Source organism: Equus przewalskii, chromosome 31, assembly GCF_037783145.1.
Source record: "Equus przewalskii isolate Varuska chromosome 31, EquPr2, whole genome shotgun sequence".
Taxonomy (NCBI): Eukaryota; Metazoa; Chordata; class Mammalia; order Perissodactyla; family Equidae; genus Equus; species Equus przewalskii.
Window position 1 is genome coordinate 21,766,352 of NC_091861.1, and position 21,725 is coordinate 21,788,076.

Genomic DNA, 21,725 nt, shown 5'->3' on the forward strand with positions numbered 1-21,725 from the left:
CCTTGTATGTTTGGATACTATGCATTTTACATTTTACCTTTTGAGTGCTAGATATTTTTGTATTTCTCTAAATTTTCTTTAGTTTTGTTTTAGCACATAGTTAAATCACTTGGAAATAGTTTGCTCCTTTTGAGTCTTGATTTTAAGACTTGATATTTCAACCATGGTACTTAGGGTAATTGTTCTGCCCCCACTGCTGAGGAGAGACTGTTTGGAGCACTCTCCCCAGTGCCCCATGAGTTTGAGGCTTTTCTTCTGGCTGGTGGCAACAGGTGCCGTTCTTCCCCTGTGTGAGCACCGGGTGTTGTTCTCTCTGATCCTCCGGGATGATTCTATACCCGGCTTTAGTTTCCTCTTGCTGGTGTGCTAATCAGTATTCTCTGGAATACTCGCAGAGGACCTTCTGTGGGGCTCTCTCTTCTCAGGTGCTCTGCCCTGTCACTCCCAGCTGCCTGGTCTTGCTGGACCCTCAGCTCCATTTTCTCGAATCAGGGAGTGCGTTGAGTTTGGCCTGAGTGCTCCTCCCTGTGCCCTGTTGGAAACTTTGAAGCAGTAAGCGGCAGCACTCATCGGGCTCATCTTACTTGGTTTTCATTTGTCAGAGATCACTGTCTTTGATCGCTTGATATCAAGCATCTAGAAAACTATTGTTTCATGTATTTTGACTGGTTGTTTCAAGGCAAGAGGATTAATTCAGTCCCACTTACCTCGTCTTGGCTGGAAGTAAAAGTCTGAGTATGAGTCCCATGTATGTTTGATTATGAATTAGAAGAGTATTTGAATTTTACTCAGGGTGTGCTGGTGTGCTTTAGATTTGGAGGGAAAGTGCACAGTATTATATAAAATGCGTCAAATACTAGATGAATGTTAAGCATCTCTTATAAAGGACTTTAATACCTAATACAAATAAACTGGTATACTATATAATACTACCACAGTTAAACCTACAGGAATTCCTGTCCTTTTTCCAGATATTGTTTAAATGTATTTCAGGATTGTCATCTTGTGATTAGAGTAATAATTTTGTCAACTGTTGTTAAGGTACCCAAACACTCTTTAACTCTTCTTCTCATTTTACATTGTGAAAAACGACAGTAAGCTTAAGATTATCGTCTTAATAAAATCTATACTTTCAGTGTTCAGTCTTTTTTTTAAAATAGTTCTTAAAGCTATTTTGCCTGTTGTTTGAAAAGCAAGTAAAGGAAAGAAAAAGAAAACTTCAAAATATGGTTTCATCTTCCAGACATTAAAAGAAGTATATATTTATGTGGCATATAAAAGTCTCTGTCACGTATAAAATTGATATATTGTGCGTTGTGACTTGTAGGTTTGAAACCTTGAAATAAATTTCAAGGAAAACCTAAACTTTGAATTCTTTACAGAATGAATTTTTCATCCTCCTTCCAGGGTGGCACGAGCACATGCATGTGTGTATGTGTGTTTGTATAATTTGCATAGATAGGACATTACCAAATAAAAGGCTCAGAAAATATGAAGACAGTGAGTTCTGAGACCATATTAATGAGCTCTGCTTTTTTGAAGGGGAAGAGATTAAAAAGCATGAAGATTTTTGTTGCATTGATCCTTCTAAGAAATTACAAGTTTGCCCATAGAGTATTGTTTCTACATGGACTCTTTTATCTGTAAAAATCTTATGTGATTATAAAATATCAAGTATGTCATTTTTGTAGGTAAAAAAACCTTAAGTATTGCCACTTAAAGTGCTTTTACCAGAAACTTATAAATGTAACAATATATTTATGTTGTGCTCAAGAGATCCTTGCTGTGAAAATTAAGAAAAAGAAATTGCTTTCAGGTCTTTGTCTGAAGCTATGTCCGTGGAGAAAATTGCTGCAATCAAAGCCAAAATTATGGCTAAGAAAAGATCTACGATCAAGACTGACTTAGATGATGATATAACCGCCCTTAAACAGAGGAGTTTCGTGGACGCTGAGGTAGATGTGACCCGGGATATTGTCAGCAGAGAGAGAGTGTGGAGGACACGAACAACTATCTTACAGAGCACAGGAAAGGTAATTAAAATATTTTACCCATTCATTAGAGATTTAACCAATCTGTGATTGGTTACAATTTGCTATTAGGAGGAGGTTTCAGATTTTATCTCTGAAAGATCAGTAATACTGTAGATTTTTCAGTGGCCACGTTTACCATTCCTTGCCAGCGTATCGTTGGTCATTGGTCTCCAGAGAAGCTGATGGAAAAGTCTGGAAGTGCAGGCTTCTTGATTTACAGCTCATCTGTCAATTCAAAGAGTCACCCAGTTTTCTCATTTATCTCATTTTTGCGTAAACCTAATAAATAGGAAATAATGATGGCAGGCTCTCTGGTCATTAATATCATTATTAATTTTTTCCCCCAAAAAGTAAAGAACTTATGAAATCCATCAGCAAACATTTATTGTGTGTGTATTTTATACATTCTAGTGTGTAGATGTAGCAATATTTATTTATTAGTTCCTTATTAATGGAAGTTTTCTTTTTTTTGTTTTTTTTGCTATAGGATTGTGGGATTTTCTTCCTTCCCTTTCTCCTCCTTTCCTTTCTCCTCTCATCTCCTTCCCTACCTTCCTATTCACGATTACAAATAATGCATTAAAAAATCCTTGCACATATACCTCTGTGCATTTATGTGTGTACAGCAAAAGGGTTAATTCCTAGAAGTGAATTGCTGTTTAAAGGAGATTTGTACTTTAAATTTTGAAAGATAATAATTTGAAAGATATTGGATGTCCGTTATCTTAATGGATCTCAGAAAGTTTGCGTGGATTCTGTTTCATTTATTTATTTTCACCTGTCTTTTCCTCCCCTCCCTCCTGATATTCTTTTAAATGTTTGTTTTCCCCCGATGCACAGTTGTTCATGGTGGGGATTTGGTAAGCAAGTTTGTAAAAGTGTGTAGGATTCCTGATGAAAGGGAACTTCAGCATTGCTTTAGGCAGACTGGGTTTGTTTGCAGATTTTGGATTCTGGCCTTAAATTTATGATGCCTTTTTAGTAGGAATAAAAGCTGCAAGGAAAGAGTGTATGAAGGAAAGAATTCTTTTTCTTTTGTACTTTGCCTTGTTTTAGAAAGTACTTGAGGTCAAGATTAAGAATTATTCTCCAGAGTAGAATTATAGAGAAATCTGAGAACATGAGTAAACTTTCATTTTTGTATTTACAATAAAGTGATCTGTTGATACTCATTTTCACTGCCTAATATAGCTACTAGTTGAATATTGTGACTTATATTGTTCTACCAGTGTTCATTGCAATTGTTGAAAAATCTGAATTTCATACTAAAGGAGTAAAAACAGGTGCTAGGCCTCACCTTACTTTTAGACCAAGCATGAAGTTTTCAGGTAACTGAGGTTGAACAATTTTCCTTGAGCTGTAGGTGGCAGGATTGTACCATCCTTTCAAAATTTAGCATTCTAATTTAATTTAGTGTTGTTTGCACCACTGTATAGTTTTAAAAGTAAGTTAAGTTAATAATTAAAGAATTGTTTGGTAGCTAGATTCGCTTCTATGAGTATTAATATTTTAAAAAATCAAAAGAACTATTTTGACTGATAGCCTCTCTGCGTACTGTTTCCACGTGCTAAACTCGAAAAACCTTTTAGGTACTCACAGCCCTAGAATGCTGTAAGATTTTAGACAGACCTTTATTATTACCAGGTATCAGGGCCTTCTTATTTTCTGAGTTTCCAGAATAAAAGGCAGGTTCAAGATCCCATGAGAAATATAAATACATCCTTTTGTAGTTATATTACTCTAGCAAGCAACCCACATAAAACAACCTGGTTTTATAGTGCCATTAAAAACACACTTTTAAGCGTATATAAATTATTATATGTTTTTAGTTGAAAAATGATAAAGAGAGATCACTAAAAGGAAGATAATCACCTGTAATTTGACCACACAAAATTAGGTAATAACATTTTGATTGATTCTTCTGGAATTTGTGTCTCTCACGCAATACTTTATTATTTTTAAAACAGTGAGATTTGATTTTCATATGTTTTCATGATAGGATTAAGACGTTGTTTGCGTGTGCCACCGCGTGGATCTTTGCGCTGCTGGTGCAGGAGCAGTGCTGGTGTAATGCCTGGCATCTTGGCCTGAATCAAGGCATTGGCACCACACTTTACTAGGAGACCTTGCATTCTTCATCCACTAATGATGTCCTTGATGAAAACAGAAATTACAAAATTTGTTAAATCTTGACTTTTGAGTAATGTCTTTCTATATTTTGTGTGGTGAAATCGGAATATATAAAGCACTTCCGCATACCAAAATCTGATGGCTGTCTCCACGAATAGCGCTTGTGCCATTGTTTAAGTTGGGTGTCAGACCAGCTGCTTATTCACAGAAAACCATTTTGTATTTGAATAACTATGTTATTCAGACTTGCATATTTGACATTTGTTTTTCTGAAAATGAAGGAAGTCTCTTCCTTCAAGGAAAACAACTGACAGTATTTCTTGCCAATAATAAAATGTTAGCTTTTATGAAAAAATTAGAATTTTGGGAAATTTCTTTTTGCTACCTTGACCTTACCAGCTTCCTAATTCTTAAAGACTTTTGTGATGAGTTCTGTGATATTAACAAATATAATTTATTGATAATTGTATAATACATGTGTTAATATTTGGAAAATCTTCATAACTCAGTGATGGGTATTTTCCAGATGACCAGGGTTTGCTGTTACAAAATCATGTGTGCATTGAAAAAATCCGTTTCAACTGCAAAAGAGACCAATGGATTTTAAAGTAACAATGCGAAAAGTTTATGGGTGTGGTCTCCGCATTGCAGTAACCTTTAAGAAACTACCACTTACTGAGTTTTAGTGTGATATCAGGGAACACCCACAGTAGTGTCTGACAAGCTTTTATAATACTCCTCCTTTTCCAGCTCTCTCTGTGAGGCTAGATTTTCTTTATATACTTTGACCCAAACAAAGTATCACAACAAATGTTGAATATAGAAGCAGATAGGAGAATACAGTTATCTTCTGTTAAGCTGGACAGTAAGGAGACTTGCAGAAATTTGAAGTAGTACCACTCTTTCATGTCATTACTTTTTGTGCAATTTGGAAATTAGTTTTTCATAAAAATATTTATTTTTACATGGGATAGTTTTTTTCTTATATTTGAAGGAATTAATACAGTCATGTATCACTTAATGATGGGGATATGTTCTGAGAAATGCACCGTTAGGCGGTTTTGTCATTGTGCAAATATCATAGAGTGTATTTACACAAACCTAGACGGTATATCCAATACACACTTAAGCTATATGGTACTAATCTTATGAGATCACTATTACATATGTGGTCCATCATTGACTGAAACGTCATTTTGTAGCGTGTGCCTGTATTTTAAAAATATCTCAGTTTTAGTTTCTAATGTGATGAATATTGTAACCTCTGTAAACCAAAGCTCTCAGTTGGGGGGGCAGTAATTTTTAAGGGTGCAAAGTGGCTCTGAGACCTTTATTTGCTGTCCTGAAGAACTATAGGAACTAGCAAGTATTGTCACTGGGGCAGTGGTAACAGTTATGTTTCAAGCTATGTCTCGTTTTGTATGCATATTTATTTGACATCTCCAAGCCAGGCCCTTCGTGGGCACTAACTGGACGTGCATTGGTTCTAGCTGTCACAGAGGTTATATTTAACAGAAGACAGAAAATTAAATAAGCAGTAATTGTGACATACGACATTGTAAGGTAGGCACCCAGCAAAGGCAGTCAACTTGGTCAAGAGTACAGGGGAGAGAGTGATAGGTAAAGAATCAAAAGGAGTGAGGTAGGTGAAGGAGTGAGGTGGGACAAAGTGGTCCAAACCGAAGAAACAGTATTCTTAACTGTCTAGAGAGAGAACTGCTGTTGCATTTGAGGTTTGTGAGGGCAGGGACCCGTGTCTCCCTTGGCCATAATTTTATCTGAGTGTCAAGCAGGGTGTTTGGCTTATAGTAATACCTATTGCTTAAAATGATAAGTAACTGATAAGCAGAATTAGAAGAGCCCCAAAGGAACTGTCAGACATTAGAGCAAAAACTAAGGGAGAGTCTGGGAGGTGTGAAGGAAGACTTTCGTGAAGAGAGGAGTAGTCAGATGAGTCAGCATTGTTGAATGTTGCTAAGACTTTTTTTTGTGGTTCATGCAAGAGTTTATTAAGTTTTTGAAAATACTTCCCAACGTATGAGTCTTTGAAAAGTGCACAGTGACTCCTAACAAATAGTATCTCAAAACTTTGAACGTCTCATAAATTGTAGCAATCTGAACTTAGCGCTGGAGTTCGTTATACCTAGAAGAGGGTGTGGTAGTTAAGAAGGCTCTTTGGACAACAGATCTGTCATTTTTATTTTACGTAAATGTTAACTGTTTCCTGGTTACGTGTTTGAATACATGCACAATATGAATAAATTTATAGCCGATTATGCAGTTTAAGTAAAATGAAAATAAATGAATAGCCCTGGGTGTATAATAATCGGTCTTTGGCTCAGTTTCCCAGTAGTAGTCGATTTTTAGTTATGTGTGTAACAGTAATGCCTCATCATGATATAGTAGGGAAGAATTAATAGGAAGAAAACTTAGTTTGAAATTGTTTATTAAGTAAACTTACTATCTTTGAGTATGTAATTTTAAGTGGGCTTAATTAAGATTCATTTATGTTTTAGAATTTTTCCAAGAATATTTTTGCAATTCTTCAATCTGTAAAAGCCAGAGAAGAAGGGCGTGCACCTGAACAGCGACCAGCCCCAAATGCAGCACCTGTGGTAAGAATTAGTACTGCTCATATAGTAATCTTGAGGGAAATGATGCTTGTTTTTCAGTAGCGTTGTTTAGAAGACATTGCATCTTAAAGTTTTGGTCAGTAGGTTCTAAACCTTTTGCTGCTTCAGCATACTTGAAAGATGTGAAAACTCTCTCCACCATTGAAAGCTCCTTACGTCAGCAGTAATTCTTAACTGGGGACATAACTGGGTCAGAATCTGCAAGAGGTTAATTAGGAAAAGCCCTCTGAGTAACTGGGTAAACTGTAGCTGGCCTTCTCATCATTGCTTAGGAGAATCTCTGACCATGGTGAGAAGTGTAAATCCCTATTACCATCCACTTCGGGGCTGTTTTTGAAATCAGTGGTGTCTGTGACTTCTTGGTGACTGTATTGTCTTTCTCCTGATCACAGGTCATTTGGTCCTTTCATTGTGCCTTAGTTTTAGCTATTTGGGGGGTTGATTGCCTCACCTTTTGAGGTGCCACTTAGGACTCTCCCAAAGTAAATTTCATGTATGGCGTATACCTCTATTTAAACTCAAACATATCCTGCAATTTTGTTGAAAATCCTTCCATTTAGTTTCATGTGATTCAACAAAGGAAAGAAACCATACATAGAATTGTTTTTATTTTATATGGAATTTAAGAAAGTATATCAAAATTTGGTAGAGTACTAACAGTCTTTGCAAAATCTAGTAGTTTTGTTTGTTCATGAAATCTTTCGTATTTAACCTTTTAGAGGTAGTGAATTTTTGCTGGTATTTAGAAAATACTTTCAGTTGACTTCCTAGCAAATGTTAAAGTGCCTAGTATTTGTCAGGCAGTGTTCTGACAAAGGTACAAGAGATACAAGAATGAAAAAGGTCCACAGTCCCCTCGCTCTTTGAGCTTACAGTCCAGTGGGATGTAGAGATGAATGAAAAGGTAGTGGGACCAGTGTTGTGATGGTAAGACACAGGGTGCTCGTAATTATGAACTGGTTGACATTTTGAATAGCAGCTGGTAGGAAACTTATGTCAAATCTTAAAACAGTTTAACCATTATTATCTTTGTGACTCTGAATCTTCTCTGTATTTCCATAATCATTAAAATATTTGAGGAGTTTAATGGTTAGCCTTTGACTCTAGAAGTGTATACCTAGTGACAGTCTTGAATAACTATCTTTTATTTGGAATAACACCAGGGGTAGCATCCTGTTGTATCAAAATGAAAAGTATTTTAGTCTTCCTGAATACCACAAATTTCTCAAGCAATTTTGGAAATATTCTTTAAATGTGCTTTTTCTAGGTTATTACAGACTGTGAGTTTTGGATAAAGTATTTGTGAATTAAATTATACGTCATTAGATTGGCAACTTTTTCTAAGTATTTAAAAAAATAACACTAGTCTTACCCCGTACGTTTTCAATGGGTTTGTTGTCATAGTTGTCATATTCACTTAATTTAAGGATTAACAATTTGGAGAATGACTCAGTTTAAAAGGTTCTAAAATGTCAGCTCAATAAAGTCTGAATTAAAAGGTTATTTTTTTGTTAAAAAAATTCATAATTGGAGAGTTTATTTCATGAAGAAATTTAAGTAATCAGAATGAAATTACTAAGTACATCTGTTTTATTTCTGCAGTTCCTGAGAGTTTTGTTTTTTGCCTTGGTGTAGGTTTACTTGGGTACCTTTGCCTTCGTCCCTGATAGAGATGGTAATTTTCTAGCAGTAAACAGTGTCTTGAAAATAAGCATCAAATGACTCCCTGCTTTTGTCTACTTCCCGCTTTTGTCTTACTAACTATAGTAAGAAAAAAGCTTATGAAATAAAATCCTTCTTGTGGTTAAGTGACAATTTAAAATATTAACATGTAACTCATGAATTTTTCTACAGGATCCCACGTTGCGAACCAAACAGCCTATCCCAGCTGCCTACAACAGATACGACCAGGAAAGATTCAAAGGAAAAGAAGGCAAGTGACTTAATTTTTATCTTCCTTTTCCTGTGATTGTACTGAACTTAAGAGGCCGCGTGGCCTGATGTGTAAGAGCAGGGGGCGGCAAACGAGTGTGGGCAGGCCACACCTGGCCCACCACGTAACTGTAAATGAAGCGTTGTTGGAACACGGCCACCCTCATTCATTTGTGTATTATCTGTGGCCCCTTTGGTGCTGTGACAGTGGAATTGAGTTGTGACGGAGATTGTATGGCCTGCAAAGCCTAAAGATACTATTGGTCTTTTACAGAATAAATTTGCCAGCCCCTGGTTAACTGCATGGATTCTGGATCCTTAGTGCCTGGGTCACACTTACTTTTTGTGTGAATTTTGATAAGTTACTTTAACTGCATTCTCTCTCAACTTCCTCCTGTGTAACGTTAAAAAACTTGCAGTAGTAGTACCGGTGTCTTAGGGTTATTGTGGGGATTAAACTGGTTAATAAATACAAAGTCCCTAGAATAGTGACGTGTATATCATTAGCTATCTATGAATATTTGCTGTTATTAATATTCTGTTTCTCAAAAGTTTATTGTTGAGTGGATTTATCAAATCACATTTCCCAAATTCTGTATAAACTTGGGAAGCACAGGTTGGAGTAACCATGAGGACTTATCTTGTGAGGGCCTGCGTGGTCTACTGGCTAATGCAGTAGTGAGCCACTTCCACGTTAGCGAGGTCGTTAGTGAAGTGTGGGACTCATGTCAGTGTAACTTCTCTTATGTCTCAGCTTGAGTCATGAAAAAATGACATAGAAGCAACTGGAAGTTTAGCGTTTATGATTTTTTCTGCATAGTCTGAATTCTCCATTTAAGTTTCATTAAAGGATGTATTGCCTTGATGTAGCGAATTTTGTGTGCTGACTTCATTTACTGGTTAAAGGCATGTACTGCATACATGCCGAAGAAAGACAGCGGTCTGTTCTTTTATTCACTGCAATGTTTTTCTTGTGGAGTGAATTATATAAACTAGAGGTTGGCAGATTACAGCCCACAGACTGAACCTGACCCTCCACGGGCCAAATCAGGCTGTGTCAATTTGGTTACATGTATTATTTATCCTGCTTTTGCACTACAACTGCAAATTCAGGACTTGTGACAGAGACTTTGTGGCTTGCAATATGTAAAATGTGTGCTATATGACCCTTTACAGAAAAGCATATTTAGTATTCTGGAATTTACTGTCTGTCCTGGAACATTTATCCCTCGTGTCAGTGTTGCTTTTCTACAAATCATATAACATATGCCTGTCATTGTAATTTTGGAACACAACTTTTTATAAGTTAAGGACTTCTCATGATATTAGATGCTTTTAGTGGTACTATAATTGAGTATTAGGAGTAAATAATTTGGGGGTTATAAAATATTTTATTCAATCTAGTGTTTGATATTCACAAACAACTATATGATTATAGAACACAGTTGTAGAGATAGTCTTAACCAGCTTCTACATAGTGGGCTTGTTGGTGTGTACCAAATATATTTTTGAAACTAGTATCCCTTTAAGATTTTTCTCTTCGCAAGTATGTAATTTAACTTTAAATATGTAGTAGATTCAAGGCTTTGTTATACTTCATTGAACTGTCAGATATAATGTAGATTATTACTTGTTATTGATCGTGAAATACTTAAAATCTGATAGTACACCCTGTTTGTTTATAGAAACGGAAGGCTTCAAAATTGACACTATGGGCACCTACCATGGTATGACGCTGAAATCTGTAACGGTAAGTTCCTCTGACTGCGGAGCTGCTCTGTTCCAGGAATTTTATGTGAGTAGCAGATGTTGAAGGAAATCTCTGTTCTCTAACATTTTCTATTTCATACGTTTATCTTTAATACCCAGTTGTACTGATAGATCTGTGTGGTGGGTATTTGATTCATGGATGTCCTTTTTTTAACTGAGTTGAGTGTGTGTAAATAAAATCTGTTTTGATTAACTTGCAAGTAGGATGCATGCTACTTGGTTAGGGTATTTAAAGCCAGTGAGGAGTTACAGGGCCCAGTTTGGGAGAGTTCTTTGCCATAATATCTTTGGGTCTTTAAAATGTAATGCCGTATGCTCTTTAAACAGACAGATTGCTTTGGTTGAATTTCATACTTGGCAGAACCAAGTATGTTCTTGGATGTCCATGATTATAAGCCTTTGCCTCACTTTTAGCAAACTTTCTTTTTTATTTTTTAACCCCTGACAGTTATTCCTAGATGTTCTGCTCTGACTAAGCCATATTTAACCCTTTTAATTTTTATTTAGTCGGTGATAGGACTTAGTGATTTGGAGCAGGAATTCTGTTTACTTCATTTTGCATATTTGCATTATTGGTCATTATACCTTTTGTACTTTAAAATACTTTGTGTACGCCCTAACTAGAGTACCTGTGTATTTAAAACACTAATACCAAACTGGCTTTGTCTTTGTGAAATCATCAGATCTTTGAGGACCCAGTATGACATGGAATCATTAAGTATTTGCTGTGATTTCTCAGAAGTAAGACATATCTTGCCATGCTTTCCTCATTTCCAGAAGCAAATAGCAGATAACTGTGGAGAATCTGATTTTAAAAGTTGACTTTTTTCTTTCTCTGGACTTCAAATTGGAATTGAGTATTAGATATTTTGCTGATACACTTGTTTTTAAGTTGTCATCAGATTTATTTCTGTGTTATTGAAATTGTATGTGGACTCATGAATTCATTCAACAGATGCTTATTGAGCTTGTTGTGTTAGACTCTCTTCTGGTTGCTGGCACTGCAGCCTTGAGTAACACAGACAGGGCTTCGTTAGATAGCGTAGTGAGTGGGCTCTCTGAGGCGCTGGCAGTTGAGCAGAGACGTGGCAGAAGAGCATTCCATGAAAGGCACCGCAGAGCAACAGCAGGAAGGCCAGTGTCTCCAGAGTCTAGTGAGTGAGAGGAAAGAGGTCAGAGATTAAATACACCTGTCTTATGAGAGATCTGCCTGACTTCAAAATGTAACTCACAGCTGTAAGAGTTCACTTGAATTCTTTGAAGATGTACTTATTGGCATTTTCTTGGGTTCAGAACTTGCCTCTGTCCATTCCCCAAGTGGACTGTCGTGGAACTGAGGTGGCGGTGTCCTTAGGTATCTGTCAAAGTAAGTGTTTTGTGGTTATTGTTGTTGTCATTGTTCTTTTTACTTTTGTCTCGTCTGAAATGCCATGAACTTGGTTCCATTACTGAGCTTCTGTGCGGATGATTTTACAATCGGGTGGTTTTTGTAGAGATGCTTTTTACAGAACAGTTTTTCTAAAATCCAAGGACAGCTTCTTAATTAAACAGTATGAGAATGAGATGACTCTGCTTCCTCATCAGAGACTTTGTTCCTAAGTATGCTTAAAAGAGATGAATTTAAACAGATTTATGGTGTGTGATTTTACAGAAAGAATCACAAAAAGACATTGTGTAGCAGTGCAACAGAAAGACTAAAAATGGTCAAATTGTTAGTGCTTTTAATATTTTAATACTTAGTTTGAATCATTGTGCTGCTTGTGACCTGATTCGTTTTAGCAGTTGATAGAAGAGAATGCATAGAGAAGTTTGAACTTGAAAGCTTTGAAGTAGTCCCATAATAGTTGCTTTTTAAAAGTTGAACCTCAAACTTATGCTTCTAGTTTAATGTTTTTTTCCTCTTCGTTTTTTCTTTTGGAATTAATACCTATTTGTGAACTTGTGAGTTTCACCAACTTTCTAACTTATTCTTTAATTAAGAGAGTACTTAGACGTACAGAGCAGTTAACTGTATGTTAAAGGCTTTGTTGCACAGCTGTGGCTTCCTTTCTCATTTATGTGTAGCTCATTTTTGCTACCATTGTTCTTCAGAGTTTTGATATGCCTCGTTGATACACAGTTACTCAAATTAGGATCAGTCTGCATTAGGATTGATCTACATATCTTTTAAGTTCAAGACACCAGAGTTCTGTTAGATGTAAGACTAAATAAATTGACTTACGCAGACAGCTAGAAAAATTTTATACAAATGAGTTTTTTTATATATGTTATAGAGAAGTGGTGTGTGTTTTGATATTTCATAAGAATCATAAGCTGTTGAAACTTACAGAAATTAAGGCCCAGGCAGGATATTTTGGTAATATTTAGTAGAAATACATTTCATAGTAAAGGTTCTAGAGGCACAAGACATGAATGTTTAAGAGTTGTTAGAGGGCTTTTCTGAGTGGTAAGCCTTTCCCCAAAATGTGTTACTTGGGTCCTATAATGTTTTAGAAATAGTAGGTTAAACAGATTTCGATGTACAGGAGTCTCATTGTTTTTAGTATGTGGATATCTGAGTTGGAAGACGAGAGTATGCCCTCTTTCCCAAGCTTGTTTACCCCCCAGAGTTTGCCCTCTCCTCCCTCCTGTGGAGAACACTAGAAAAGAACTAGTGTTGTGTAGAATTACCGTAAGGGAAGCTATCTTAGGTGTTATGCATTAGAAGTAGAAACCATTCAGTATGGGGAAAACCAGAATATATTTTCCTGGGTTCCTTTTGTGAAATGGGCCATTGTAGACTAAGAAAATGCTACTTGATGATGCTTTTCAATATATAGTAAGAGGAGATGAGGAAGACCTCTCTCTGTTAGGTAGTGGCAAGGAGCTTGCCTATGGTTCCACTCGAGAGGCAGTAAGAAGATGGCATCACACTTCGCTATTGTTATTTATAAGGATTTGGTAAATAACTTTGAATTGAGAACTGTTTCATTTTAACCTCCCAGTCTAGCTTGTTCCTGTTCCGGTGGAAAGGACACATACTTGAGCCTTTATTTATTCTTTCTTCTGTTCTTATGGAATATCACTGACTCTTGATTATCTTGCTGTCTTCATTTTTGAGGAAACATTTTGCACTCTGAAATTGTACAGAATGCTTTCCTTGAAGATCATTATTTGAATCGACCCCAACAGACATTGTAGTTCCTAGAAGTCTTTTTGGGGAACCATTTTCCTGATAGTAAGTACACTTGGGTGGATTTTCAGTATCTGTTTCAGAGGTGTAATGATATCACCATCAACCTTCACTTTTCAGAAGGATCTGGAATCTCAGTCTCTCTGTGAAGTTACATTCTTAAGCAGGAATGTGTACATGAGTGACTTCCCCACCCCTGTTTTATGCAGCTTCCCTCATTCTCTTTTGGGTGTTGATGCACTTGGTCGTCTCTGCTTCCAGTGGTCTGGGAGGGCTCTGGTTGCCATAGTGCTTTGGAGTAGGGTCTAGAGCCCAGGCCAGCAGAAGATGGAGACGATGGTTAGGGCTTTCTTACTGGGACTCGCCTTCTTCCTTTCCCTCCTTCTTCCTTTAGCAAATATTCGTTGAGTGCTTGCTGTGTGCCATGCACTGGGCTAGGTGCTGCGACATCAAAGACGAACAAAGCCAGACTGTTCTCATGGACTTGATTTGTGGTCTTTTGGAGGAGAGGCATGTTGGTCAGTCACTCAGATACCAAATTGTGACTGTGCCGAGTGTGTGGAGATACATTGTGCCAAGGGAACCTAAAATTGGAGGATTTTTTGGTGGGAGGCAGAATGCTTCTTTGAGGAGGATATGCTTGCAGTCAGATCTGAACTTTGAGCAGGAGTTAACTGGAAAATTGGAGGAAAGCACGTTTCAGGAATAGAGTACAAAAAGCAGGAGTAAATGCCTGGTGAGGAGAGCATGCTGGGTAGAAAGATCTGGAAGAAGACTGGTTATTGTGTAGATTTTAAGGATGCCTCTGGGAAGATTTTGCCGCAGCCTGCCTGTTCATAATGCCATGCCTTGACATCATGTGCCTCTCTTAGCAGACTGCTAGGGTCCTTCACTGTGCCAGTCTAAATGGGGCCCAGATATATTTTCTTAGGCATCCTTTGTGATTTAAAGTTGTCTCATTTAAAATTGTATCACCAACATTAAAAAATAAGAGTGTCACATAAACAGTCTGGATTTCCAGCTTCTTTCAAGAAACTGGCGTGACTGAGTCTACAGTCTAACAGAGCAACAGCCACGTGGATCTGAGTAGTGGCTGTCTTCTTGAGATGGGATGTTTTCTCCAGGTTGCCACCGGTCTCACTGCTGTTTCTTTTATCTAGCCTTCTGCACTTATTTATACTACCTTCTTAGACTGTATTGGCTTTTCACTTTGAAATTCCTGGTCTAAATAAAGGCAGTGGTAGCTTGTTAAAGAGAAGTTAATCCGTTGGAAATACTACAGATTTGGGCCTTTGAAGTCAGTCCTGGCTTTGAATCCCAGCTCTTCCATTCATCCTGTCACTAATGAAGTTGAGAAGGTTGTTTAACCTTTCCATCAGTGATCTTGTTTTTATTTTATAATAAAGATAATAGAAGTTACATTGTAGTATTGTTGAGGATTAAAAGAGACACTGTAAAATGCCTAGCACAAAGAGGACTCAACAAGTAAATGATGGCTACTTTTATTATGGATTTATAATTTTATGTATAATCTCAATTTGACATATATAAATTTAGGCAACTATAGCTTCATTGATGTATTTAACATTTCGTGTTTAATGATGGAGTTTTCATTCAAAGTTATGAAGACTTGTTTATTTAGATATTATAGAATTTTTTTCCTCTCTAGGAATTGGGATATTTTTACTATAGCCTTATATGTTTATCTTATAGTGTAGAGTTCTTTATCCTTTGAGAGAAAATTGCTGCAGAGAAGTTACCATATAACGCGTGTGATAACTTAGCTAAGTTAGGCTTTTTCATCTACCTGTTGGGACTCAGATATAGAAAGAAATGGAATTTATTTAGATTTAAATTATTTATTTGGATCCAAAAAAGTATAGAAAGCGTTGGTATTTAATAATGTGGTCACAGAATTATCAGTAGGCATATTACTTTTATAGTTTATGATTTTCGGCATTCTGCATTTAGATTGACAAGTGAGTCTGTTTAAGAATATTGTATTAGACTTGAAATCATTTTCAAAACTTGTTCACTATCTTGATGTTTCAGGGAACAGGGTGGTTCTGTTCTGCGTCAGCCTGAGCAATAGAAAGGTGTACCCCCAACAAAGGAAACATTATTTGGTTTCTATCAGTAACCCAGTATATGTCTTAAGCTTTGAAAGTTAATTTTATATGTTTCTGTCTGTTCCATGAAGTAATAACTTGTGTTAATGTATTAATATTTTGTACACAGTTTTTTATTATATGTGCATTTTCATGAACTCTTGTAAGATTCCAGCACTAAATGGAATGGACAGTACTTTTTTGTCTGTTCTCAAAACGTCCCCTATATCCCTCTTGTAGTAGTTTTCCCCTAGGGATTTTTCCAGTCTTCTGAGGGTTTTTTTGATAATGTGCTCATAGATTTGGACCATTGCTTGATACAAGGGAGTCACAAGAGACAGCCTTCTGTTATAATTTGGTGTCCTTTTTGTTGCAGCAAATTATGCATCGGTTTTCTCCTCTGAAAAATGGGATTATAATAACTTCCTCTGGGATTTGTCTTAAGGTTTAAATGTGTACAGGTATACCTTGTTTACCATTGTTCCTTTCAGTGCTCTTTGGGTGTAGCACTGAATTAATTGTAGTTCTTGCAGAAATACTTTTATATTAAACATATTTTATAAACTTTTTTTACTGAATAATACAGAAACAGCCCCCCCCCCCCTTTTTTAGTTGGGTATTTAGTGTGAACACCTGGGTTGGTATTAATCTCCTTACACACATATCTTCTTTGTGGTGAGAAATATTAAAATCTTATTTTACCTTAATATTTTGTCAACATAATCAGCATTTTGATGCTAATATACTTCAAGAAAAGTGAATTAAAGCAATAGAACATATTAATAGGTGTCAGGGAATTTTAATTCATGTAAAGTAGAAGTTTTATCTCACTGAGATTTATTAAAAATCAATTGCAGAGGCCAGTCCTGTGGTGTAGTGGTCAAGTTCACCATGCTCTGCTTAGGCAGAGTGGGTTCGCGGGTTCAGATCCCAGGCATGGACCTACACCAGTCCTCAGCCATGCTGTGGTGGTGACACACATATAAAAAATCAGGGAATATTGCCATAGATGTTAGCTCAGGGCTGATCTTCCTCAAGCTAAAAAAGAGGAAGACTGGCAACAGATGTTACCTCAGAGCTAATCTTCCTCACCAAAAAACAAGAAAAGAAAAAATCCATTTCACAATAAATAGTACTTGTGGTGTAAGTCTGTAAATTAGACTCCATTAATTTAGCTTTGTATTTCATTGAAGAGTAGTTATTGGTTTATATGAAATATCTTAGAGATTTTAATAATGTCTGTAACATACCCTTTAGGATTAGTCTTCCAATGACCATGTTGTTAATGCCGTGATTACAAAACTCCTGAGATTTGTCTTTGAAAGAAGCGTAGATAAAGTTATTGTTGGTCATATGTCAGAAGTAATTAAGTCATTGTGTAAATTTTAATAAAAATGTTAACGTCACCTTGTTTCAAAGTATTTTCATATTGGTCATTGTAAGAACAGGAAACAAACCATTTTGGAAATATAATGGTATTTTGTTAAAAACATGGTAAAAATTTGTATAATGAAATTTCAGTTTGATTGTATATGCTCTGTTAATTGTAGTTCCATGTGTAATGCTATAGTTATGTATGACTCAGATATGCATAAAAGGTAACTTTAATTTTCTTTACATTTAATATTCTCTCTTGGACATACTACAATAAAGCTTTTTATTTCAATGTCTGTATCTTCATCAATACAACTTTAATCCATTCAGTTTTAACAAAATTAGTATCAGCATTAAATATATTTCATCACTTTTAAAATCTCACTCCTTCTTAGTATATTTTTAGACTAACCAACACTGTTCTTTAACATAGACATGATTTTATTTTATATATTTCTCTTCGTTACTTGGAGGAAACAAGATTAATATTTCCTTTAATTTCATGACAGATGATTTGAATCAATTCACTTGTGTGAAAAAACCTCCTGTAATGGGGTGTTTAGATATATTCTGGATGGGTACTTTTCTTTTGGCTGTTGTTGGCTCTTTTAGTTTGCTGTATCAGTTTCTAGGTCTTCATAAATTGGTTTAAATCTTCAGTAAATTTCCAATCTTTTATATAAATCCTACATTCAAATTTTATTTTGAGTTTAACATTTTTGTCTTAATATTCATTGGATTGTCTAGTTAGTTCATCCCCTCCCCTTGCCCGACCCTGCCAGACCTCATTTGATCTTTAATTCTAAGTTTTGGTTTCTTTTCCAGGTATTTTTCTTGATGGATGTTTCTTTTAGTGTTGTTGTTCTTGTCTTTCCTGCTTCTCAGTTCCTCTGTGAGTGACTGTTCCCATGTTTATTTTAAATATCTGTTTTTAATTAAACTCTTACTTGCTTCTGGTCTGGACAAGTCTTACTATTTAGAAACTAAGTTCTTGTTTGAAATTTCAGAATGGTGCTTTGCTGTGAACAAGTTGAAGGCATGTTCATTTGAAATGCTAAGGAATTAAAGCTGTTTAAGATTTTGATTTTTGTTTTAATTGGAGACAAAAGTTATGGAACTCAGGTAATTGTCTAACTGCTGTTCTTGTCATATTTTATGTTGTCATTCAAAAAGCATTTGTCCCTTACATTTAGACTTTTGCAGTAGTATATAGGATCAAACAGAATTATTTTAACATTTTCACAAATTACAGTTTAAGTCAGAAAGAATTGATTCAGTATTTTATCATCATCTGCAAACAGTGAATTTTGGACACTATCGACCTAATCATTTACCTCCTTAAATTTGATATTTTTAGATAGATGCGTCAGTCTTCTTGCAGTGTCTTTTTGTCATTTATGTCTTACGTGTGTTGCCATGAACATTCTGGAATTGAATTCCTTATATATTTTAATCTACCAAACTTGAGAATTAAAATTAAGCAGGACTTTGACCTTTCAGAAGAATTTAACTTCCTTTATGTAGAAGGCTTTTAGTTTTCTTTATTAAAAAAGACCAAAAATTCAGCTGCTGATGTGATTAGAATATTATCATTCATCTTAAAAGGCTATCCAGAATACTTCATAGTGTCCTTCAGAATTGAGTTTTTACATAGAACTACATCATCATAGCCAACCTTCTGATAGTAAATTTGTGGGTGCAGTATAATTCATCAAGAACTTTGGTATAATCACATTTTTCCCCTATAAAAGTTACTTTAACAGGAAAAGTAAACATTAAAAGCTTAACAAATAAATTGCTTTGGGGAACATTTTCTCTTTGGATTAAATGTAATAGATATAATTGACCTAATACCTTCTAATAAATTGATAGATACCAATATTTGGGAGACCTGTAATAACCATTTGATTTATTTCTAAACTTCCAAAGGCATTATTGGTATTTTTGAAGAGTTTGTGTGATTTTCTTTTAAAGCTTTCCGTATCAGCATAAAGGTCATAGTACAGTCAATCTTATAGGAACATGCTGGAGTATGGCATACTGGTAGTATTACATTTATATTTTATATTGGAACCCTCTTGTAGATCACTGAAGACCAATCCATAGTCATACAGTCTGGTTCTAAGTGTCTGAAGAGTTTTCATCACTGTTATATAACAGATCAAAGCATAAATAACTGCTGGTCATGAGCATAGTGCAGAAGTGATGGTCCCTGGGAAAGATCAACTGAATGGATCTCAAGTTGCCTAATAGGGTGGCATTTCCTGTGGCCCAGGAGAAAGCTGAGAAACTGAGTAATATTAGTATACCATGAGAGATTGATTCATTATTTAAGCTGATGAGAGTAGCATTTGAAATGCTAAATGTTAAATACTGATTTATTAGTTTACAGTGAGAAATGTAATTGCCAAGGCCACTGGACGCTCAAATTCTCTATCTAGCACTTACGTGTTCTCCATGTAAAGAAGCTACATGAGAACTCACAGTCTGATCATATGTTTGCACAGTGAGCACATATTAAATTGTATCCTTCAAATGTTTGATGGTATTAGAGTAAGATGGCTTGATATTTGCATCTCCTCAACAAAGACAGCCCTGTTGCAAGGCCAGGGAATCTTTTGCCTTGGTCACTGCATGGACAGGGTTTGTCATCATTTGCAGCTGCGACTTCCATTCCTGATTGGCCTGGCTGAGTAATCCCTCTCCAGGTGGGTATGATGTCTTCTTCAGATGTTGTGTCAATGACTGATTCAGCTTTAGGACTAACATCTCATTCTGTTCTGTTGGATGTGTTGAAAAGTATTAGTGAGGGAACTACCTCTTTCGAGTTTAAAATTCATAGTGTAGATGTTGAAAGGATCTGGTTTGTCACTAGAGAGGAGAGGCGGTGGTAGATGACCTGGCTGGCAGTCTGAGCTGTAGGTCTAGTCCCATTTGGTTTTGTTGATTTGGAAGGGGAGACATGGGGCAAGGATTTCCTGCTGGATTCTGGAAATCACTTATTTCTGTCTTTCACTCGTTCTCACAGGTAGATAATCAAATTAATGAAGCTTACTTAAATCCCACCCTCCTGATAAATTCAGTAATTTCAATTCTACATTTGTTTGTAATTACACCTACAAACAGATTTACACTTTGTAATTACAATTGCAAACAAATTTACAGTTGTTTTCTTGACATTACAATTTGTTTTCTTGACGCTGTGTAAAAGCATTTAAGATTTAGAATGCCGTCAGAATGAGTACAGAAACAAATATAAAGTCAAATAGAGAGGTACTAATATGAGTACCATTATAGAAGACTTTGTATGTATATAAATAGATACGTAATTCTGTCTTGGGATGAACATTTTATACAGCTCAGTGCTACCTTGGCATATTTATTTGAAAGATGTGAATATGTACATAGTATAATCCAAAGTATGAGGGATTTTTTTTCATTGAGTTCATTATTGTTTACATCAATGTGAGATTTCAGTTGTATATTATTTCTTGACTATCACCACATAAGTGCTCTCCTTCACCCCTTGTGCCCACCCCGCACCCCCCTTCCCCTGGTAACCACTGAACTGTTTTCTTTGTCCATGTGTTTGTTCGTATTCCACGTATGAGTGAAATCATCTGGTGTTTGTCTTCCTCGGTCTGGCTTATTTCGCTTAGCATAATTCCCTCCAGGTTCTTCCATGTTGTTGCAAATGGGATAAATTTGTCTTTTTTTTTTTTATGGCCGAGTAGTATTCCATTGTGTGTGTATGTGTATATATATCACATCTTCTTTGTCCAATCATCATTCACTGGGCGCTTGGATTGTTTCCATGTCTTGGCTATTGTGAATAGTGCTGCAGCGAACACAGGGGTGCATATGTTACTTTGGACTGTTGATTTCCAGTTGTTTGGGTGGATACCCAGTAGTGGGATAGCTGGGTCATGTAGTAGTTCTATTTTTAGTCTTTTGAGAAATCGCCATACTGTTTTCCGTAGTGGCTGCACCAGTTTGCATTCCCACCAGCAGTGTATGAGGGTTCCCTTCTCTCTACACCCTCTCCAACATTTGTTATTTTTAGTCTTAGTGATTAAAGCCATTTTAACAGGCGTAGGGTGATATCTCAGTGTTTTGATTTGCATTTCCCTGATGATTAGTGATGTTGAACATCTTTTCTTGTGTTTATTGGCCATCTGTATATCTTTGGAAAAACTGTTTGTTCATCTCCTCTGCCCGTTTTTTGATCGGGCTGTTTGTTTTTTATTGTTCAGCTGTGTGAGTTCCTTATGTTATGGAGATTAACCCCTTGTTGGATATATGATTTGCAAATATTTTCTCCCACTTGGTGGGCTGTCTCTTTGTTTTGATCCTAGTTTCTTTTGCCTTGCAGAAGCTCTTTAGTCTGATGAAGTCCCACTTGTTTATTTTTTCTTTTGTTTCCCTTATCTGAGAAGATACAGTATTCAAAAAGATCCTTTTAAGTTCAGTGTCAAAGAGTGTAGTACCTATATTATCGTCCAGGAGTTTTATGGTTTCAGGACTTATCAAGTCTTTGATCCATTTTGAGTTTATTTTTGTTTATGGTGTGAAA

At 36.1% G+C, this 21,725-nt stretch overlaps 1 protein-coding gene across 3 annotated transcripts in view; it reads left to right on the top strand.

Annotated features, from left to right (window-relative positions):
- CDC73 (cell division cycle 73) overlaps positions 1 to 21,725 on the top strand; it is a 215,701-nt gene that overhangs the window by 20,842 nt on the left and 173,134 nt on the right. For all 3 annotated transcript variants that reach the window (XR_011535272.1, XM_008542148.2, XM_070602176.1), the window contains exons 7-10: positions 1,817 to 2,033; positions 6,680 to 6,778; positions 8,651 to 8,729; positions 10,414 to 10,478. Coding sequence is in view for 2 of the 3 variants with exons in the window: in XM_008542148.2 (XP_008540370.1) it covers positions 1,817 to 2,033; positions 6,680 to 6,778; positions 8,651 to 8,729; positions 10,414 to 10,478 (460 nt within the window). In the remaining variant the exon portion in view is untranslated. The remainder of the gene's footprint in view (positions 1 to 1,816; positions 2,034 to 6,679; positions 6,779 to 8,650; positions 8,730 to 10,413; positions 10,479 to 21,725) is intronic.